The sequence below is a fragment of the Anser cygnoides genome, chromosome 11 (genome assembly GCF_040182565.1).
Source record: "Anser cygnoides isolate HZ-2024a breed goose chromosome 11, Taihu_goose_T2T_genome, whole genome shotgun sequence".
Lineage (NCBI taxonomy): Eukaryota > Metazoa > Chordata > Aves > Anseriformes > Anatidae > Anser > Anser cygnoides.
In genome coordinates, this window is record NC_089883.1 from 11,674,163 (window position 1) to 11,697,509 (window position 23,347).

Here is a 23,347-nt window from a genome sequence, read left to right on the forward strand (position 1 = left end):
TTTGCGTTTGCTCTCATTCCAGCAATGATGCTTTAATCTCTGAAATGCTATGCTAGGTTTTCGCTGCGCTCAGCTTGAATTTCTTCCAAGACACCGCACTGCTGAATTAGCAGGATTTGCCTGTGGATTCCAGCGCAGTGATCAGTCTCTGTTTATTGCGTTGATAAACTTTCTGCAAGAGCAAAGGTGGAGAGGGACCTCTTACAAATCGTCAAGCCAAACCACTCAGCAGCACAACTGAAGCCGTTAAACAAATTCCGATGACTTCTCAACTGTAACAGGCTGCTTTTTTCTCCAGAGGAGAACCTGCACGTGTCATGCCTGGATTTTCTTGTGTTAATGTGTTGGTCTTGTTTAGCGCCGTGCAGAAATGACTTCTTTAGAAGTTATTTCGTGCATTAATTGGGTTAAACTGGTCATGGTTTGTATTTGAAGTGTTGAGTTGTATCATTGAATCCTCCAAATAAGACTCTGCTCTGCCCGTGGCTTTTCATCCTGCACTCCTTGACTCCAGGCGTGCTCACCAAGGACAGGCTGCTTCACAGCACAGCCTCTTCCCTCGACCTTTCCAGTCCCCTGCCAGCACCACTGCTTTGCATTAAAAACCTCAAGTTTGACTGCCCAAACAAAAGATACTCCTCCTTCAATCAATCTCTTGTTAAAAAGTTCTTCTCAAGTATTTGCAGATCTACGGGTGATGTTTGTGAGGCTCCTGTGGCAATGGACTTGGGGGGGATCAGGACACGTTGCTTGTTACTGAAATAGAGCCGAGCTGCACTCTGAATTACACAACTGAGCTCTGATTAAATTAAATTTTACACAGATTTTCCTAGGTTTGTAGGAAGAATCGGTTTGGAGATGCCTCTATCTTAAACTTGCCGAGGACCACCCTGAAGCCGTCTAGCCTGGTCGGCCTGCTCAGGCCCTGCAGGTAGCAGGCACCATTAATACCACAACTTCTGCTTCCAGCCGTGCCCCTTCCTAAAAAGATACTGCATATTGACTTATGTTTGAGTGAGCTGAGGCTGTGTTACCCTGCCTTCCTCCTAACTTTATCGCAAGTGCAGAGCTGAGGAGCCCTGGCTTGGGCTGGGGGGCCCCAAAAGGCCGGCCAGTGATGCTCCTCTGGAGCCAGGATGCGTGAGCGATGCAGCACGGGGCAGATTCCTCCAAACACCCTCTGGAAAGGAGAGATGTTTTGCGGCGTTTTTATTCTAGCAAAGCCAGTCTGTAAGTTCTTGACTGCAGAGCTGGCAGCAGCTCTGCCGAAAACCCTCAGAGAAAAATCGAACCCTTAAAATATGCCTGGAACTAATAATGTCCTCTGTAGGCTGGCACTTAGGATGCTTTTTTTAATGTTCTTAGCTACAGCTTCACCTTGCAGGAGCTCCCACCTAGGGCAGAGCCTTCCTGAGGCTTTGTCCTGCTGCGGAGGCTGGGCAGGGTGCTCCAGGCTCGTGGCTCAAAGCACTCGCAGTTGATGGTGAAGCGAACTCGAGGGGCTGGGACCCCAGAGAGCACTAAGTGGCTGCGTTGCTTCCTTTCCCACGTGAAATCCCCGTCTTCTGGGTCTTGCTGTAATCTATCTTCCTGGTTCTTGTGTCCAGTAGGAATTTAATTTTAATTGCAGTGAACTCTCTTTACCAAGTAAGGCAGTAAATTTATTCCTTTTCCCCTTGCTCTGGGAATGGGATTCTTTGCCATCCTTAAGAGCCTTTCTGCAATTTTATTCTCTGCTATTCCGTAATTAGCACACTCCTAGCCTGAGTGGTTTCCTTCCTGATTTGCACTTTTCAAGACCGTTCTCCTGATGGAGAAACTGTGGTACAAGTACTCAGTGTATAGACAACTTGAATTTATAATGGTCTCAGTTTGAACTTCTCGTAGAATATTCTATTATTTTCTAAAAAGTAGATGATTTTTAGTATTAGAGAATGTTTTTGAAAACAAAACAGCAATTCTGTTTTGATTGTCTGCCATTATGGCTGCCTTTTTTGGTGCTGAAATACAGGTTTGTTTCAGTTCTGAGTCCTTTGTGTGTTCAGTCCTTTTTACAAAGTAACATAGGTAAGTCCTCATCAGGTTTTACTGAAAACATGATGGCTCTCTGTAAGCTACTTCAAGATCTATTGCAGTTGTTCAAGCCTGAGCTGATGGCGTTAAATTATCATTTATGTTTGTTTGGGGTATTTGAAAATGGTTTAGAGCTGCCTGGGTCACATCCCATCATTGCTTTCTGAATTGCTTCTATGTCAGAGCCCCGTTTTCTCAGAGGACCTTACTGCTGTTAATGCTCACTAAAATGCAAAGCTCTGGTAAGAGCAGCAGCCTCCCAAGCTGGGATTGCCAGTGCCAGTCTGGGTAAATGTTTTACGCAGGACATGAACTCTGGCTGGACTGGGAATTCCTGCAATACTCCGTAATACCTCATTAATGCATCCTGACGACTGATGCCTAATATGATTCCCCAAGCATGTGACTTAACGAGATTAAAACCATCCTACAGTAACCTTTGTCATACCGTATTTTGTTCTTTTTGAGTAATTCATGAGAGTATAAGTTCTGTAGTATTTAAGCGTTAGTAATCTCAGTGCCACATTTATTGTATTGGTGGGTTGATGAGCGCCACTGGGCAGGTTAACTAGCTTTCTGAGCCTGCAGCAGGGGTAAAGCTGTTGTGTTTCTGACATCTCCAGTTCTGGTGTTTCCCTGATTTGCTGCCTTTACCTCTGCTGAGCTAGGCTGCCTGAGCACAACACAGGGCAGATAAAAGCAATCATCTAATTCTGGTGTCTGATAAATAGTGAGTTTCTTTTTCTACCTTTAATATTTATTTCTTATGTAAACACAAAGTGTGTGATGAAGCTTCTAAATGCTGTCCTTTCAGGCCCCATGCTGTACGATTTATGGACCTCCAAGGAACTTGTTTTGTGCAAACAGGCTGCATGCGTTGTAGTGCTCCCCGTGCTCAGCCATTGCACCAAGCAGCAGGGCACTGTACCTCCATGCGCTCAAGCAAAGATGGTGTTTTGACATAGGACAAAGACGTGTATTTCCAAATTAAAATCCTTCCATTGTGCTTTGGAAGTGCTTATGAGACATAGGCTGGAAGTACGCTGACAAAAAAGTCTGATGCACAGCTTGATGCTGATGCCAGGAGGCTGAGCGCCTATGCTAGACGCTGATTAGAAAAATTTGCAGTTAGCTCTGCACTGTGTCCTCCCCTCTGTGGGCTGGTCTGACTTTTCTTTTTGACTAAAAGGTGATTCGGGTAGTGCTGTGCGGCTCGGTGAGTGTTCAGACACAGCGACTGTTTCTTGCCTTTGCTGGTGCCTTTCAGAAAGCCACTCGGCACAAAGACGCTGTCAGCTGGGCATAAATATTGCATGCTCTTGCTGAGAAATCCATTGCTGAGCTGTTAGGTGGGAAGGGTGGGCTCTGACTCCTACCAGTTGTGCCGAGTTCTGTGTGCAGCTTAGCAGGATGTTTTACACATATGCTTAATGACTGCGCTTGTTTATTTTTATGTGGTGATGAATGAAAATTTAAACCTTCGCTCTTTTTTAATGGAAAACTTTTGTTTTCCTTTCTTATGAATGTAATACACGTAAATTTTATGTAAGATTGTGCTGAATAGCAACAATGGATTAACTTTGTTTAAAAAGCTGCCTGTTTTTGGACGTGCCTGATGTTCTGCAAGGGCTGTCATCTTCTGACACTCATCAGAGAAGTCAGGCCCACATTCGGGTTGTGCTCTGCCTGGTGTTAGTGCAATGCAGGGAACTCCTTGTCTTGTTACACGAAGCCCAAGCCTTTGTGCTGCCAAAGCTAGACGCTTTCATGTGGTCGTGTTAGTGCTTTGAAATGCATTTGTCTGTTCAGGGGTGTAGCTGAGAAAAGCCTGCACTGATTTGGCCTTTGGTTCGTTCATGGTACATGCTGAAACTTATTTGCTCACTGGGTGAGATCAAACAGAAAGGACACTCGAGAGGTAAAAACAAAGGCTCTGCACAGCAAAAGACTTACACCCAGGAGGAAGGGTATTAACGTCGTACCACTGACTGATTTCAATTCTTTTCATGTTCTTCCAGCTGAAGGGCTTCCCCAGGTTTATTACTTCGGACCGTGTGGAAAGTACAACGCCATGGTACTAGAGCTGCTTGGTCCTAGCTTGGAAGACTTATTTGACCTCTGTGATAGGACGTTCACTCTGAAGACGGTATTAATGATAGCCATCCAGCTGGTGAGTAGTAGGCACGGCAGCCTCCGCGAAACAACCTGTGCTTGTGTCAGGTCTGCATTAGCCGAAGGGTCGGGCTGGCACAGCGTGAGGTTCGGGGATGTCTGCTGGCTGGAGAGAGTCGTCCTCCAGAGAAGAGAGGAAAAACTCTTGCTCAGGAGGGGAAGGTTAGCTTATGCTCAGAGCAACCTTGAACAGCAGAACCAGTGAAGCTGGATTCCTATGGACCTGTCCTGTGTGCCCCGCATGCCCCTGCCACAGCACCTACCCCAGCTCCTTCTCTCTGCCGGGACATCCCCCACAACATCTTATTTCTTACCCACGACACGGGGAGCATAGCATCCTCCTGCACTCCCACCAGTTTTACTGGTTTAGTGCTACCAGGGTGCTCAAAGTCTGAAGCCTTTCAGGGCAGCGAGAGCTGAGCTGTCCTTAACCAGAATACCGGCATTTGAAGTCTCTCTTGGTCAGATTTGGTCAAAATTGGCCAATGTGTTTAAAAAGCTAATAGTTGGAAGATGATATATCTGTGGGCACCATCACGGAGACTCTTTTTGCCTAAGGAAACCTAGTTAAAAGGGGTAGCTTTGAACTGTGTTTGAGTGAACCACATGAAAATTGAAAATACTAAACGTGGTGAGTGGACTTCCACAAGTGGGTTGTGCCAGTCACTTCTAATTTTGGGTTGGCTTGCTCAGCTTCAACCTGTGGCCTGCAGATACCTAAGTGGCATTGCAGAGGTAGAACCATGTGTTCACGTAAACGGATCTGTGGATACGAGTGTTAACAGAAAAAGTAAAGGAGCAGAGAGCGTGATACTATTCTAAATAAACTGAACTTTGCCACTTGACAGAATCTCAAGTGGAAAATTTAGTCACAGATGAACAGGTTTGAATTGTGCTGGCCTGGTATTGGGTGCACATGGCCGAGCAGTCCGATTTTGTTGGGTTTGAGTGGTCCTTCATCACTGGAAAACCAACTTAGAGTTCTGTTTTTGGTTAAGTCAAATGGCATCAGTTGGCAAAGCCTGGGATACAATTTGTGTAACCTTTCCATTGTGAGGGTGCACTCCAGAAACAGCATTACCATTTTGGGTAGCTTTTCTGCAAGTGTTTAAAAAAACTCATAGTCCTTCTCATAAGCAGCGGGAACAGAATAGCAACATGGATATATTTTTAAGTGCATGTATATAACATAGGGCAAAATTGGGCTGGAACAACCTACGTCAGTCGAATTTGACAGACTTACATCTCCTACAGTTGTGCTAGTGAAATTTCCTAGTACTTGTAGGAATACTTTTATTTCTGTGAGGCCACTGAGGAAATAGAGACCAACACAGAAGGGTCCCTCTGCCTTTTAGCAAGCCCTGTGGTTGCAGGTTAGTTCTGTACTCAGAGGGTCTTCGCTGGCATCGTCTGCTGATGTGACCTCGCCTGGCCTGCCAGCTCATCGTGACACTGACACCAGTTCGGGAAATGGATGCTCGAGGTGAAGGACAGGAAATGCAATCACAAACGGAGCCAATTTTCTCTGTAGGCAGTCGTTCTCCATTTTCCCTGGGGAGATGCGTTAGGACCTTTTCAATCTTTTCAGAAAGATTTCATGAGATACCAGCTTGGAGTGTATGCATTAAGGAGACACGTTTAGCAGCTTCAGGTGTGCCCCATCTCCTTCCCTGGAAGGTTTCCTGGGACAAGGGCTCAGCTGGCCCTGAAGTGTTTTCCGAAGGGATTGCCACTTGATGCTCGACTGGAACAAAAGCCCTTCACTCCAACCACAAGGCTATGGGGAAAATTGTCTTGGATTTATCTCAGTTCCTACGCTAAATCATTACAGTCACTCTGTCACACTCCATTGTGAGGGAGACATAAAAGGAGTTGAATGTCACGTTCAGTGGTTTTGCCTCCGTAAATTGTTTTGCTGTTGTTTTTGACCAGCCAAGGCTGCTTAAGCTGCTGCTGTTCTAATCTCAGTCACAAGGAGACATAAAACTTCACTGCCAGAATTCAGTGCACTGCACCAGCAGCATTTCTCTCTTCTGATGTTTGACATGGCCGTTAACAAAGCCGAATGTCCAGGGAGACTTCCAAAAACGTGAGCAGCGTGGTACCACGCAGAGAGCACCTGCCCTGATGCAGGGAGGGAGGGACTTCACAGAGCAGTGGTGTTCCAGTTTGGTTCTTGACAAAATGCCATCAAATCACTGTTTTTTAGCCCAGGAAGACCACCCAGAGGTAAAGCAGTGTTACTGGTTGGTGAGGCCCCTCCGCAACGCTCTGGGAGCTCTCTGGAGATGTCCCCAGTGCCAGGAGCTGCTTTTGCAGTGCCTTTCCTGCCTTGGGCTTGGTCCCTTCTGGAGGGGAGGAAGGAGAGGTGTACTGTGGATAATTTTGCACATGTGGAGCAGCAGCAGCATGTGTCATTCTTCCCTTTGCTAGTTCACAGCAGGTTTCTGCAGTAAAAGCGTGCTGTCCCTGAGCTAGTGGGATAATAACAGCGTGCGCTCCTCTGTCCCCTAATTTTTTCTCCCCTCGCTTGCATCCCCATGACCACAGGGGGGGTGCAGTCACTCCTCTGCTGTCTGTGTGCTCCCTGCTGCTGCCTGTGGCAGGCTCAGCCCGGCAGCAGCCAGCTGCTGTTTTCCACCTCCCCTTCAGCTCCCTTCTCCCCGTGCTCCCCTGGCAGCCTGACCGCTCTGCACAGCACGTCTCCGACTCATCCGTGCTTATGCCGGCTGCTAAAGGTAGGAAGGAAGATTGAATGCAGTGTGATGGCACTCCATCTCCTTTTCCTGTGTCCAGTGGTCAATTTTTAACCAGAGGCATACACAAAAGATGGTTTTTTTTAATAAGCATACATGCTTGGCTGGTCTTAGCTTGACAGGTAGCAGCAGCTCGGGGCTGGGCAGAACCCTTTAACTCCACAGATTTTAGGAGAAAGAAAAGCCCTCAAGGAGAAACAAACACCTGGTGATGGTTTTAAGGAGTGTAGCTTGAGATTAAGGGAGAATTTAAACTTCGTTTCACGTCAAGAAGAGTCTGCTGGCTGAGGGAGATAGAGCCTGGATGATGATGAATCTTCAAAGAAAAAGGAGAACCCATTCGGAGTATTTTCTGGTCAGATGACACAGTGGGGAAGTCCGCCTCGGCCGGGGATGAGACACAGCCCTCAGGTTTGTCACTAGACTTGGGTGTTTTTCTGGTAGGCGTGTGCTGTGCTCGGAGCTGTGGCAGCAGCTCAGCAAGCACAGCTTGGTGGAACCAGAAGCACTTTTTCTTAGCCTAATTCACTGCTTCACACATCTCAGTGAAAACCTGTGTCAAAGGAGTCCTCCTCCTCTGCTTTTCCTTCCCCAGTGGAAGTTTTGGAGCTCTGTTACTCCTGTAACTCGTGCATTCATGATGCTTCACTTTGTTCTGTTAAGAGTATCAAATGGGAATCTCGTCCTCCACGTGCAGCTGAACAGATCGAGTGGCTGGCGTTCCTTAGCTGCACAACACATGGAAATTAAAAATGGGTTCACTGATGCCAGTCCGTAAAGCCCTTAAAGCAGAAGAAATCTTAGCTTTGCGGAGCTGACTCAGTGATCGGGCTGGAGAAGAACACTTTTTACTCTGGCTTCGATTTTTCACTCTTGGATGCATCCAACATCTGTGATGCTGCATTGACAACTCAATTTGTCAGGAATAACGTGATTTTCACCCTTGCTGTACGTGCTCGCTGTCGGAACCAAGGAGCACAAGGCCCCTTGTGTCAGGCATTGTGCAAGTACTTCTGGCTGCGATCTAGACCAAGTTGTGGTGAAAAGTGACCGGTGACCATCAAACTCTGGCCATTAAACGTGAAGAATTGCTAATCTCTGCTGATCTGATCCGTATTCAAGGAGGTGATCTGCAGAAAAAGGGCTGAGATTTATCACGAGGATGTACAGATAAGACTGACAGCAAGATCAGATGATCAGCAGCTACTTTTTGGGGTAAAGAGGGTTTATCACAGTTCTCCTTGACATGAGAAAGGAAAATAAAAGCATGGTTTTATTGGCATCTGGTTAAATGTCACAAATATCCTTGCATTTCTCAGCCACAGGGCAGGGGTTCTGCTGTGTGCCAGGGGATGCTCTCCCCTCCCAGGGGGTTCTCTGATATCTGAAATGGATATTTGTGGCTCCAGAGATGGACCCCTGAGTAACTCGGCCAGCTGTGGATGTGGAAATCCTGCTACAAGTCACGAGCAGAATCTCCCACACACTGTTACTGTTCCTTTGCCCTAAGACAAAATGCCATAGCCTGTTCTAATTATTGTTAAAATAACAGAGCAGATGTTAACGCTGCTTCACAGTCACTGTTTTTCAGCGTAAAAGCAATTCCAACCATTAGTCCGAGCTCCTTGCAGTGGCCTGTCTGTATGTGGAAGGACAAACAGGCGGGTATTAGAGCCTGTAGCTCAAACACGCACCAGTGGGCACTGTGGCTCTGCTCCATCCCACCTCTGGACTGGGAACTCACGCTAGTCTCCGCTCCTGCACTGACCTCTTCTTCTTCAGCTGCACCATGTCTAGGCCAAGGCCGTGCCCGCTCGCTCTGGGGAGCAGCTGCTGCAGCGGCACGGCACGTTTCTTCTCAGCAAGCCTGAAGGGGAGATGCAGCACAGATAGGCACCAGCTCCCCATCCCCAGCAGACATAAGGAGGGCACACATCCTGTCACACCAAATAAAGCACTGAGGCTGCTTCAGGAAGCATCTTTCTGACGTGGAGAGCCTCTTTCAGCCATCCCTGGCTGTGTGTGGTTTTCCAGCAGCACATCAGGAGGTGTCCAGGCAGATGGAAATAAAGAAAAAGGACAATGAAAGACCTGACAGCGTGTGTCTGTGTGATGGGAGCAAAAAAGGCAAGTACATAAATATCTCGGAGTGCTGCTGGAGTGTATTGTTTCAGCAGACATCTCAGCCATCCAGATTGTTGTCCTGGCCAGAGCAACTTGCTGTCAATTAAAAAAAAAAAAAAAAAAGCTTTTTTTCCACAGTTGTGTAATTGCTGTTGTCTGTTTCAACAACTGGGCTTCTCCGGTAGCAGAGGCAAATCAAATGAGGTAGTCAGGCTATGCCTGAAAGCTTGTTATGTATGGAGAGGCTAGGAAACCCTTTGTCCCCATTTTAAGGGTTGCATCTTAATTTGAATTGCCTCCCCATATACCTTTTTGTCTTCAAACCTGCTGATGTGTCATGTAGGTGATTTAAAGCGTGAAGAATGGCTGAAGTGCAGAGCATCTGCTCTGTTCTGCATCATCCTGTAATTGATTAGAAATAATGGCTCTTAGCCGAGGAACCCATTTTCTCAGTACATTGAAATAAATCACTACTTAAAATGAGAGAGGAGGGGAACTGTAACACGTGCTGTTACCGTCTTTGAAGAGCCTTTTAACAGTCCTGTTTTTTTTCTTAAGACCGAGGCACCTGTAGTCAGTTTTTTCCTGTCGCCTGCCCTCCCTGTGCAGAACTTTGTTTTTATTAGGAGAGCTGCACCCTTCTGCCTGTTACTTCTTTGCAAATGGTGAAAATGCAGCAAGTTTTCCTTAAAAACAAGGTGTCTGATAAACCTCTGGGAGCAGGATAGAGTAATCTCACGTGCCCCTGCAGGGACGAGGCTCTGATTTCACTGCCTGCAGAATTAAAGAGCTTCATTTGTTTTGTCTTGGCAAACGTACTTAGGTGCCTGAAATGGCACCCGGGCTGTCAGATCCGGGCAGGTGGAGCCTTCAGCCAGGCAGGCATCCAAGATCTGGAAAGAAAATGAGAGAGATGGGTTTGAGCGCTGAGGATGCGTCCGGATTCAGCAAGAAACAGACAGCAGTCGGGGTCTGTCGGCCGACCCCAGCTCGCAGCCGGAGCAGGCCCCTGAGTCTGCTGCCATCACGCCGTGAGGCCGCTGCGGTGGTGTGGCAGTGACCTCTGCGGACTGACGCTCGTTAATACCAAATCTGGAGTTTGTGAGAGCTTTGCCATGTTTTTTATAGCATCATGAGCCTGCATGCAGATGGATAGGTCTAAACGGCCTTTCCAAAGTGTCTTGCTAAAAAATACGTACCCTCTGATGTGTGGGGCAGCCGTGGACCAAGGTAGCCTTAAAAGGGGATTTAGATCTTTTCAATTAAAACCTAAAGAGGAAATAAACACGGAATAAATGGAAGTAAGTTGTTAATTATCTTCACTTGGAATCATCTGATAAGTCAGGAACACAGAAGAGAACTGCTTGCAGACCTACTCTAAAATCACCTGCAACATATTTATTTTCAAAAGTGCTGTTAATGGTGAGCATCTGAATAAGGAGGGTGGTGAGAGGGGGAATGGCCCCTTCAGCCCTTGGACCTGGGGGTACCTGACTGTTTACTTCCTCTTCAGGGGAAGAACAAAGTTAGTCAAAAGCTGGAAAATATTCCAGCTATTTCTGGTTGACAACTGGTGAGATGAATTATTATTTTTGGTCAGCATCAAGGAGCGTAAGACTCCTACCTGCCCAGAATCCCCCTCCGTGGAGGATCTGGTATGTCTAAGCCAACATATGGGTCAAGGGAGGAAGGTGGTAAGACACAGAGCAACAAGGGAAGGCTGTGGGCAAGGGAAGAGCTCTTGGTAACCAGTTGAAGAGCTCTTAGTAACCAGTATATTTAAAATCAATATCAAAAGGCTGCTGCTGCAATCCTCTGTGGAATCCTTCCAAGAACGGTGTTCTGGTGGTAGCGTTTCAGAACGAGCCTGTCCAATTTCTTTTCAGTTCAAGTCAGGGAGCACAGTGTGGTAGCTGGAGAAAGGAGGGGATGACAAATTCTTTTTCCAGCTCTGCGCCGATTAACGTGACCCAGCTCAAACAGTAACTTCTGCCTTGGTGTACTCCATCTGTTGTGTTTCTTGTAGGATATCTGAGTTCTCAGATAGCACCAAGCACTTTCAGGAGATTTTGTGATAGGCTGGCAAAACCTTGCTGTGCTAGTTGGGAGAACATAACAGCCGGTCTGCTTGGGAATAACTTTTGCCTCATCCTTTTGCAGATATCTCGAATGGAATATGTGCATTCGAAGAACCTCATCTACCGAGATGTCAAGCCAGAAAACTTCCTTATTGGCCGGCAAGGCAATAAGAAAGACCACGTCATTCACATCATAGACTTTGGATTGGCGAAGGAGTACATTGATCCAGAAACCAAAAAACACATACCTTACAGGGAACACAAGAGCTTAACTGGAACAGCAAGATACATGTCCATCAACACTCATCTTGGCAAAGGTCTGTGCAGTCGGCGCGAGTTTGCCATTCCGAGTACTGTAGAGCTCTGATTGTAGCTTGGTTTACAGTTCTGTTGTGCCTTTTGAGGTCTTTGCAAACCATGCAGCATGGTGATGCTGTTTACAGCTGTGAGGTTTTACAGTTTGGGGCTTTTTTGAGGCATTGAGACAGCTAAAATGTTGGAACTGGAAGCCTTGTAATTATAGTTTTTATTAGGAACTAAACAACTGGTAGCAACCCTGGTCTGATAAAAGGCAAGTAGGCGGGTAGTAACTGCTGCACTAAATGATGACCAAATAGATTTTTATAGCACAGCCCTGCACGGGTACCTTTCAGTTTCAGGTGTTACAGTTCCACGTTCCCTGACCTAATAATCGGTTGGAGAAAATTAATAATGTTTTCCTTAATGATTTAACTCATTTTAAACCTGTCTTCTGTCTCTTCTCCTCACTGTCTTGCATCTCTCTTTCATATTAGAAAATTACATTTCTGTGGCTGAAAGGCAAAAAAAAATAAAAATTGTTTATATTCACTTAAGCTCGTAAGGGTAGTAAGATAATGGAATATTCCTTGAGCAGCCTCCCAGCTAGGAGATCAGGGCGTTGCTGGCTTTCGGATCTCTCGGAGAGCTCTCTCTTTGGGCATTAAGAAGGGACGGGCCCAATTTCTATTTTTGGAAAACCCAGCGGAGATTCAGGAAGGGATGGAGGAAGTGAGAGGCTGCAGTGGGAACAGGCCGCTCGCCAGGCTTGGAGGCTGCGGGTGGGATTATCTGCAGGGCACGGCACTGCCACCACCTACTGGCGAGTGACCTTTCCGTCCCCACGGCCAGCCGCAGCCACCAGCATGCCGATGCGTTTTCTCATCCCCTGCTTTCATCGTGTGGGAGGATTGGGAAGGAGTGGTGGAGTTGTCCCTTCCGCATTTCAGGACTGAGCAAAGTAAAGCAGATTGATTACAGTTTTTCAGAAAGACAAGTGCTTTCAGCCATCTCCCTGAGAAGTTTATCTGCATCATTGCACTAAATTACCGAGCTCTCTTTTTTTTTTCCCCTCCTTTTTACAGCTGTATCAGGGTGACATGCAGGAGCCATTATCCTGATTCCCTTATGCTGAGCCTTCTCACCTCCAGACCGTTTTGCAAGTTACATTTGCTGCTACATGAAGGGGAGTCATGCTGTGCAAAGCGCTGCCTGTTTCTCCCCTTGCAGATTATGCAGCATCGGGGACAGCTCACGCGCAGTTTGTTTTGGTGTGTGGGCTGCATGACTCGATCTGCTCCGTACTGCGGGTTCTGAACGCGTTATCTGCCTGCAGGTGGAGGCTGGCAGGGGAGGAGGTTGCACCAAAGCACTCTGCAAGCTCTGTGAACCCCAGTCTGGTGCTCCCTGGGAGAAGGGCCCGAACTGCAGCGCTCTGGCCTTCCCTGTAAACACTTCTCTGCAGCACGCTGGGAAGCCAGAGACAGCAGATGACAGATTTTGGGGTCCCCGTGCTGTTGAGGAGCTCCAGGGCTATTTGCTCACCAAGCAAGCCAAAGGGTCACGCTGCCACGAGGGCAGCCTGCTTGGGGCGTTTAAGGATGCTTTTCCTTTGGCGTGAGGCCCCTCTTTTTTCCCCTCGTCTATAATCATAACATCTGCATGGCAACAGCAGCAAGTGTCTCACAAGCAAAGCAGTACTAAAAGGAGCTATTTTTAATCCGCTCTGATGCGATGAGCTACAGAAGCAGTCGGGAGAGGGCTGGCACTATGCAGCACAGTAGTTCCCTGCAGCTGGCTGCAAGTGTCCCCTGCCTGTTCTGCATAGTTCAGAGGAAATAACACAATCCAGCGCAACATCGCGGCTGTACTGTGAGCACTGGCAGTCCTGGGAACAACTGGGGAACTGCTTTATTCCTCTGCAATTAATACCTCCATCTCCCACCCTTTGTGCCTAATGCTGGGCAGTCTGGCTTGCAGTTCTGTGCTGCCTCACGTTGTTTAGCTGATATGTTCATGTATTTTGTGTCTGTTGTAATAAGTTTTCAGGTACTTCTACTCCGAGCTGCAGACAGCAAGTGAATTTCCCTGTGATATCTCCGAAATATGTCTGGCTACTGGTCAGATCCCATTCTGCAGCTGCAGCAATAATTTGTCATCTCTTCTGTTTTTAGAGCAAAGTCGTCGAGATGACTTGGAAGCCCTTGGCCATATGTTTATGTATTTCCTCCGAGGCAGTCTACCCTGGCAAGGACTGAAGGTAGGCTTGAGTTTTAGGTTTTGCCCTTCAAAACTTTACTTGGTTTCTGCCAAAATGTGAATCTGGCAGGAGAAAGTTTGCAGAATCCAAGCAGAAGAACTGTCCTCTCTGTCTGTCTGCCAACAAGGCGTTAGCTTTACCTACAGAAGGTACCGGGACAGAAGCATGTTTCCTATCACATCGGGTTTCTGTAGCTTCACTGGGTCAGTACAGCTCTGGAGAGAAGATGCAGCAGAGGCAAATGAGCGACTGGGACAGGGACAGTAATGAGAGGGCTGCTGAGCTGTCGGAGCGGCTTAGCTGTAATGTGAACCTGCCCTGGGAACACAACGGTTGTTTATGAAATTCCCGTTACGGCACGCAATGCCCCAGCTGCATCTGCGATCGTGTTTATAATGGGAGCCGTTTGATGGTTTTAGACGTGCAGATGGAGTTCAGCCTGAAAAGACGTTTTTCTGGTGCAAGTATGGAGCTTGGCTTCCTTCCAGAGACACTGGACACTCGCTGCTTAGTTCTGGATTAGAAGTTTATGAAATATCACGTACCATGTGGAAGGTTGCAAGCAATTGAGTTATGGCAAGTGCAGCTACCATCTGTCCGCTGAACGAAGTAGTCGTAAGTCGTCTGCTGGCTCTGGGGATGTTGGTAGTTGCATCTTCTGTCGCCTTCCTGATGATGAAGCTACTGCATTCACCTTTGGAATTGGAGTGAGTGAAGGGACTGAATGTGATCAGGTTAGGAGAGGGTTTATTAGTGAAGACAGTGACTCCTGGTAGGCCTGTTAGTAGCGTTTGAAAAGGCAGATGAGCCTTTGGGCTCACAGGCTCCTCAGCAGAGTGCTGCTATGGTCAGTGGCATGACTGAAGCTGCTAAGCTGCTCTGTCACCATCAATCCAGAGTTAGCCTCAGCTTTGCCTTGTCAGACGTGCGGAAATGTCAGTGACAACTCAGAAAAGCACAAGAGGGTTCTTCAAGCATGAAAATGCTTCTGAAAGGAATCAGAATCTCTCTGACGTTAGGTGCGCCTCCTATGGTAACTCTGAGTTTGTTACTCTAATAATATATTTTGCTTCTGGTTCAGTTGAAATTATCTGCTTTAAATTGATCCTGAAAATTACTCAAAAATAATCCCAGGTTTAGACAAGGCTCAGGAGAATTTCCTCAGATTAGTGCTGAGACTGCTTTTTGAAGTCCTGCATTTCTTTAGCTCCAGAGCACACCCAAACTCTTCAGCTCAATCTAGAATATGGTGTCTTCACTCTTCTAGGTTTCTTCAGCTTATTCTTTTGGTCTCTACTATCAATTCTGAAGTCTTGAGAGGACAGCTTACAATGCTAATTGTGTGGCTGGCAGGTCTAACTGGCATATTTTGAAACTGAGGCAATAAAACATGTTCTTAGGGTGCCAACTGGAGTAGTGCTCTGCTTCAGGAGGGATTCAGGTGGGGAAACCATAATTGAAGATTGTTTCATTTTTCTTGGCGACCGGCTGTTTAATCAATGCTAAGTGATAGGCACTTTGGGGGTGAAAGGACAGGTGGTATGGAAGTAGCATGGGATTTGGGAGAATTGTGACTGATATAAACTGGTTGTTTGACTTTGTGGTGGCTCAGTAAAAACCCAATGTGTCAAAATCGTAACAATTTAACTACTTTTACAGTTGCTTATGAAGCTGTTGTGGTTGCAGATGGCTCTAAGCCTCGGTCTGTTCTTTGCTAGAGTGTCAGGATCCTGATGTGCTATCAAAGTATATACATTTTTTTTTCTTGTCCCATGCAAGCTTCCCTATACAGTCTTCAGGACTGGGTTGGTAAGAAATTAGCCCTGTGAGACACTAACCAATGTACTCTCTTTCAAGCACTGAAGCTATTTTGAAAGCATCACTGGATATTCTTTGCTGATGGAAAATGTACAGGGAGAATTACAACGGTATTCCTGGTAGTGTAGTCTAGGATGCAGTTCAGCTACAAGTAACATTGTCTGGTACTACCGAGGCTCAATATTAAATACTTTGTTTTTCTTCCCATACAGCATGTCGTTTATCACATGGTTGAACTCTTTCTCCACAACTGTTTTGTCTTTGTGCGCTACAGGCTGACACCTTAAAAGAGAGGTATCAGAAGATCGGGGACACAAAGAGAAACACTCCGGTTGAAGTTCTCTGTGAGAACTTTCCAGGTAAAGCCCTGATGGGATCACTGGAGTGCAGCTGGAGATGGACATACCTTGTTAAGTAGAATGGTTCTGAGCAGTTCTGGCAGAAAGTATTCTGATGATGTGCATCTGTTACGTCGTCGTCCCTCAAGCAGGCAAACAACTGGAGCTGCTGCTATAAATTAGCACATCCTGTGAGCTTGTGACTGCGGCTTGTAATGAGCATAACTTTTCTCATTGAGGAGGCCAGACAATGCCTCATGTTGCTTCTTTTCTTTTTGGCTTCCTTCCCCAAGAGGACCTCGTTACTGTCCTTCTCTCAAGTGACTGTGTTCAATCTACTGAATTAACCTTTTCCAAATGAAAGGATTTACATGTGCTAAAATTTTAGGTGGCCAGCTTAGAAGATGGGATGATATCTGGGCAGCCAGAGCCTCGTTGCTGCTGGAGCTCAGGGGTGCTCCAGGGTGCACACCAGCATCTCCTGCTTTCCTTCCCCACCTGGTTGCTGAGCATTCAGATGAAATTGCTGTGGCTATTTTATGTCTGTGTGAGCAGGCGTATGCACGAGCATCCTGTTGGCAGGCTCACTGAGTCGTCATTTATTGTACAGTGTGTTTTAGTGTTTGTTTTATACAAAGGTATAGAATACAACTTGTTGTGAAACTCAGATTCAAGGTAGAGCAGCAGCTCTCTGGAGCAAGTGTGGGACTTCCAGCTTTGTCTGAGAAGCATTTGAATTGATTTGCATTGCAGACCACAGCAAAAAAACAGTGCTTTTTAAAGGAAGGCCGGGGTTAGAACTGGCAGCCCAGACAATCCTCTCACAGCGTGAGGCTCAATGCTGCAACACAGCCCTTGGTTTATAGCCACTCATTGAGAAGATTCAGAATAAAAACAGACTATTATTAGACTTTGGGCAGGGCAGGAGGGCTCTAGAGAGCTGAGTGAGATTCATCGAGCAATAAAAGACTGGGTAGGTCACTGAGGGTAAAGACCTGCTGGATATCCTCAGCTTCTATCAGTCTATGGGGCTCACCTGAATTTGGTGGAGCCTGGACAATTCTCGGCTCTGGGGATCTGGTTGTGGGTCCAACTTCGAGCAGTGCCTTGCGTAGTGCCATGGCAAGGCCTCGCTGGAGTTAATGGAGAAGCACGTTTCCAGCATGCGCGTGTAGCCTCTGCTGAGAGGCTTGCAAGTGATGCAGCTCGTGTGTGAGCAGAGCTAACGCTGCTTCTGTTTTCCCCTTTTTTAACAGAGGAGATGGCCACGTACCTCCGTTATGTTAGGCGATTAGACTTCTTTGAGAGACCAGACTACGATTATTTACGAACCATCTTCACAGAGCTGTTTGAAAAGAAAGGCTACACCTTTGACTACGCCTATGACTGGGTCGGCAGGCCAATTGTAAGTCGGTCCTGCAAAATGCAGTGTTTTGCCTTCCAGGTGCTGCATCCCAGCCACCCGGCTCTTGGTTTGTCCGAATAATCCCAATTAGTGCCAGCGAGCTCAGGATCAAATCGTTCACATCTTTTCTCTAGCTAGCACAGGCTGAACACAGTGAGAAGCCTTGACGTTGTGTTTGGGGGTTCTTGTGGTGCCCTACGTTTCCCTAAGGAGCAGAAGGCCCCTTCCCACTTCTTTGGGTTTACCCTGGCGTGGGTTGTTCAAACCTGATTTTCTCACTTGAGGCCGTGAACAGGACTAGACTTAATTTGCTCCGGTCTAGTGCAGGATTGGAGACCTTTGTAATCGATATCTAAAGACATCCATCTTACAGCAGGAGAGCATACTTGCTACCTCAGCACTGAATGATGGAAGACCTCCCTAACGCTTGGGTTCTCATAGAGAAGTACAGATCTGGGCAGGGCTCTGACAAACGCTCAGAAAACAGTAAACAACAAACCCATTCTGATCTCAAAAGATCCTGGGGCTTACCCCATTCCAGAGCCTGGGCCAGCTCTAAATAAAGCACATGGCAAGGAAATGTGGGAGTATCCAAGCTCCATTTAGCAGCTTCATGACACCAGGTGGAACACAACTGTGATCCTGATCCATCTCTTCTATTGTCAAAAGCCATTTGTATTCAGGAAAACCTTGGCCAAAAGATGTGTCATGGGGAAATCTGATAAAAGTGTCTAAAGCTCTTCCGCTGGCTGCCTGTCTGATTTGTGTCCGTGGTGCAGCCTGTCGCTTGTATTTTGTGTTGTGCTGCTGATAGCCTTCTTGCTAATAGACAGTCACTGTGCGCCGCCAATGGCAAAGGCGCCCGTAAATTAATTGTCACTGGTGCCAGATCAAATGCCTTCGGCGCTAAACCTGGTGCCGTTGCCGGTGATTTCCAGTCCCAACTATATTTAGCGTTACCAATGTTTACCGTGCCCAAACTGGTTCATTTTAATAAGAAATCATTCCGTGAAATCATTACGTGATTTTTCTCCTCGTTTTTGTTTAATTACAAAGGCAATTGATAAAAAAGCCCCCTGTAAGACAAGCTGGCTGTTGCTGACAACTGCAGTGGTTGCTATGGAGATTTGATGTTGTGAGCAGGGATTACGACTTTGGTGAGAACAGAGCAGATGAAGCTTTAATTTTAACACGTCCTGTTTCTATGCAAGTGTGGTTTTTAAAAGTTGCAAGACAACGAGATGAGGAAAATAAGCCTGCATATTTGCAGTCACAATAATCTTATTTGAGGCACATTTGGAGTGATCTGCCATTGGTACAGATACGCAGCTATATCTTTTTGATTCAGTTTTCTGTAAGATGTTTGGTGCTGGTATCCAGCAAGCCACCAAATCACAGGGATTTCATGGCCCTTACTGTAATTATCCTTGGTTGCTGTCAGTACTTGTGGGCAGCATTTTGATGTTTTCCTGCATTGTCCTTGCATGATGGGAGCCATCCCACAAGTTAGGTTTGTACACACGTGAAGAGAGATGTGTTGTAGGCATTGGCATCATCCTAACAAACGCTTTATTTTCCAGCCTACTCCAGTGGGATCGGTTCACGTAGATTCTGGGACGTCTGCAGTAACAAGAGACAGCCACGTCCATAGGGATCGACCATCGCAGCAGGCCCTTCGCAATCAGGTGCGTTGTTCACCGCTGCTTTGGCAGGACTGCGTTGTTTGGCATCTTTCTGAATTCCTCTTGGTCTGGAGAAGCAGAAACCCTGTGCCAGTAGAAATAGCTGGGGCTGATTCTTGCTTTGTTTGTGGCAAGTGCGTTTCTTGCTTAATTTAGGAAGACTGTGATCTGAGCAAGACTTTGTCAAAGCAACAAATTGCTGAAATACTCTGTCGGCCAGTGGAATTCCTCAGGACCGTGAGCCAAACAGAGTACAACTTGGAATGGGTCATAGTTTGTGGGTAAGCTCTTCATTTCAGCTGTCCGGCCTGGTCAGACTACCTGACCAACCTGGCCAAGAACATTCTTTTGGGTGCTTTTACTCACAGCACATGGACTGTGGAGCAGACCAACAGTTGTGGCTATGGTAGCCTGCTCCCAGCTGCCCTCTTTCCAAGGACCGTGCAGCTGTAATAAGATGTCCCATGGACACGCACTATATCCAGCTCGGGGTGTCCTGTTGGTGGCACGGGTGTTGCACAGCAAAAAGGACTGCCAGCGTAGGGTCCTGTGGGGAGGCTGGGCATCATGGTCCAGACAAACTTCTAGTTTCTGAATTTCCCCGTTTTTTTCTTTCTAGTCGTAATACTTTGTTGGTGTTGTTGAGAGTCTGGATTTTCTGTATTAACAGAGCTGATCAGAAGTTCAGTAGATCTCCAACTGCTGGCTCCTAGCTAGAGCTATTGGTGCTCTTACCTCCCTCCCAGTGAGTGGTTCTGGGCTCGCTCTGCTCCTCTAACTGCTGTGTGCTGTTCTAGCTCCTCGTCTGTGGTCTCTGTGCCCACGCAGCTCATGCAAGCTGGGGTTTGCGGGCACAGAATTGAGTGTGAGATGAAATAACCTGTCTGGGCTCAACTCTCCTTGCTCCATGCAGCTGGGCTCTGAATGATAGAGCACTTAATATAGACTAGAATACATCTAAAGTCATCAGCTACAATCAGGATGAACATCCCTCATTAGAAGTGTTGCTTGTAAGAAGCTGGATTGTTTGAAGCATGTGCGCAGTACTGTATTTATGCATGCTTATTAGTGTGGACTGGTATGAGAGTACTAGTAGAATAATCTGCTTTAATATATTGCCTGATTAATGCATTAACCCCCTTTTTGGGTGGTAGTTTCTAGTTGTCCGCTTTGACAACAGACCTTCACGTTGTGTACACGAGGCATCTTGTTTCCTTTAACAGACAATGACGCCTGGCTTCATTTTCAAGCATATTAGTCCACAAATTATAGTATGTAGTACAAAGACAGCTGTCATATTCCTAAAATACTATTCAGACAACCTTCAATCCTTGTTCTTCTGAGCTTCTCAAATTATCTTAATGCTGTACTGCGGGCACCTTCTGTCATCGTTTTCACCTAGACATTATTTAGGATATGCTGAATTATGTAACATTCCTGATATACACTGCAAATAAGTTTCCCCTTGCCAAAACTTAAACAGTTCTCTTCCAAGGGATATTCCTTTTAACTGTTGAGAAAACTATTTCTCTTAAAAAAAAAAGGAGAAAAACTAAATTTCTAGAGCAGTGGATTGGAGACATGGGTTTGGGTCAAGTAACTGCCTAGATCTCCAGAGTTAACAGCTTTATTTTTATTTCCAAGTATACTAACAGCAGATTCTCTTTTATAATATTTGGTTTCCCAGTAAAGACACTGACAAGAGAGTGGTCTCCTTGTTGTAGCCTTTTCCTGTAGGAAGAGAAGATACTCTCTATCAAACATGGGTGAGCCCTGCCCCGTCTGTTTTTAGATGCCAGTCATGTCTTGAGATCTGGTAGCTGGTAGGAAGGTGATGAGTGTTGACGGGAACTTGATGCTCTCAAATTCACAGGCATCACTTCCTCGGTGCCATTGTTCGGGCTGCGTTGTGGGCTGCTCAGCTCAACCCTACTTCAAAACCAGTTTTGAACCCACGTACTTGGGTATAGAGCCAAAAGACAAAAATCTGGCTCTTGTGGTTTCTAAAGCCTTTCCTAGAAACTGCTTCCAGGCTCCTAGGCAGAAGCGTGCTCCTCCCCGTACTGACATAGGTGATACAACTTCAGCACCTGGGCTGACCAAGCGGCCTGGTGGTATAGTGCTTTGTAGGAAGCAGCACTCAAGATTCGTCTTCTACTAGCTCTTAAAACCTGAATTTAAGTTCTCCAGTCATCCATATTCTTGTGACCTGCAGCAGCTAAAGAAGAATTCCAAGGAAAGTGCTTCTCCGGTAACTCCTTTCAGTGCTACCAAGTACAAAAAGTGTAAGCAGCGTCTCAGGCTGGTGGGGCGAACATTTAAAAAGATTTACGAGGACAAGCCTGGACAAAGCCACCTCTAGGGAAATACTGCCTATGAACTGGATTTGGTGACTGCTCGGATGGAGGAGATGCACTATGAGTAGCTCAGAGGGGGACTCACAGGTCACTCGCAAAGGAAATGGTGGCTCATGCTGTATGAAATGCAAGCAGACTTCTTTTCTGTTCTGCTTCTTTTTGCACATGCTCTTGCTCCAGTGCAGTGACAGTCTGCTAGTTAGTGTTGTACAAGTTTATTGAAAGGTTTCTGGAGTCATCCTGTGTGGAACTGCTTGCAGTCTCTTTTTTTTTTTTCCTTTTTCTTTTTTGCTTTGACTCAGGCTCATCTTCTGCAACTGCAGGGAGTAACACAAAGCAGTGCTGGGGAAAGGCAGAGTCTGGGCACCTCTCTTTGAGTAGCCAATTCAGCTTCACTGCTGATAACTTGGTGTTTATTCGCTTGAGCCTCTTGTTTCCTGCCCTCTAGCTGGATTAAAGCTCGTTTGTGCTGGCCAGGTCCATGATGTCTGTTCAGCATCCATTCTGCCAGGTGCGTGTGCGCTGTGGGGACTCTGCTTCTCTGCCCTCTCTTCTTTTGCATTTGTGCTTCAGCTTTGAAACCTTTGCTTACATTTTTATATGGTGTCCAAGGAGACACCTTTTAAATGTGTCCAATCAGTAACTTCTTGCTTGACTACATCCTCTGCCATTGGCGTGAGACCTGACACAGATCTGCCTGTTTGTTCTGTGCTTCCTGGTCTTGGGAAGCAGATGTATTCCTTCAGCTGGCCACCTGGCTTTAGCTGCACTGAGGTACATTGGTGCTAGGTGATCGATGGATGTGTATCATCAATGCTGGACAACCCCTAAGCAGCTTCACGTGCATGTGCACAATGGTTCTTCTAATAAAACAAATCCAATTCTAATAATTTCTTTGTATCTATTGGGGATGAAAAGGAAACCTGATAGTGAAAGTTTCTGCTGTAGTTTTCTGCAGAAAAACAAGAAAACACCAACTCCAGTAGAGGAGATGTGGTGGATGTTTCCTTCTGCATTGTACAGGTGAATTAATGTGTGGAACTGGCTTTTGGTGAAATAAAATGTGGCTTCATTTAAGGTTGCAAATTTGAGTTTAAAAAATGTATATTTTAGGGAGGTCAAGCTTGTGTATCCAAACTTGCTGCCATGTCCAGTTCTCTGGTGCGTGACCTGACATGGACAAACATATTGTCAGCATGTTTATTTCTATGCTGAAACACATGGAAATGAAGCCGTGTAAAGAAATAACTTGCTGAGTAGATCTGAGCTTTCTCGTCATTTATTACCTAGAGGAGAAGAAATCCACTGCTGCAGTGGATAGAGACAGCTAAAGTAAGGAATGGTGTGTACTTGGTAAAGTGAAATTTTAGCCTAGCTGAATGTTTAAATGCCTTGCTTTTTGCAAAGACAAACAAAACAAAGCACTACTAACTCACTAACAAGCACCCTTTCATTTCTTCACCTCATTCACCTGTTGCCCTCTCTTCTGTTTCTCTCCTGCTTCTGGACTTGCGAGCAGGCGTCATCAGATCGCCGAGGAGAGTGGGAGATCCAGCCAAGCCGGCAGACGAATACCTCGTACTTGACATCTCATTTGGCTGCAGATCGGCATGGAGGATCAGTACAGGTACCTTCTTCCCATGGTCTGCACAGCCTTGTTGTGAGAATCTGTGTTAAATGCCCTGAAGTCTCCTTGAATTGCAGTTATAACACTGGGGCCAGGAAGGCAGTTTCACAGGACACTGGTCCTGTCCTGAACGTAGCGCTCACGTTTTGTGGGGTCCAGGCTGTGGTGTCCAACACAGCTGCTGTTACTGCTTCTGTGAAGCCTTTCCTCTGAGAGCTGTTTAGGACCAGTGAGTGCTGGGTGATGGCACTGTAGAAGGTGGAGGAGCAGAGGATGAGTGACAGTGACAGCATTAAAAGGTGCACTACAGCTAAGTTCTGAAATTCCTGAAAAGACTGCTTGTGATCCTGAAAATACGCC

The 23,347-nt window shown here is 46.4% G+C and overlaps 1 protein-coding gene across 4 annotated transcripts in view; it reads left to right on the plus strand.

Moving 5' to 3' along the window:
- The window catches only part of CSNK1G1 (casein kinase 1 gamma 1), a 150,359-nt gene that overhangs the window by 116,371 nt on the left and 10,641 nt on the right, over positions 1-23,347 (plus strand). For all 4 annotated transcript variants that reach the window (XM_067003977.1, XM_048081391.2, XM_067003978.1 and 1 more), the window contains 7 exons: positions 4,092-4,243; positions 11,286-11,520; positions 13,675-13,760; positions 15,853-15,937; positions 17,173-17,321; positions 18,902-19,006; positions 22,880-22,987. In XM_067003977.1, the coding sequence (XP_066860078.1) occupies positions 4,092-4,243; positions 11,286-11,520; positions 13,675-13,760; positions 15,853-15,937; positions 17,173-17,321; positions 18,902-19,006; positions 22,880-22,987 (920 nt within the window). The remainder of the gene's footprint in view (positions 1-4,091; positions 4,244-11,285; positions 11,521-13,674; positions 13,761-15,852; positions 15,938-17,172; positions 17,322-18,901; positions 19,007-22,879; positions 22,988-23,347) is intronic.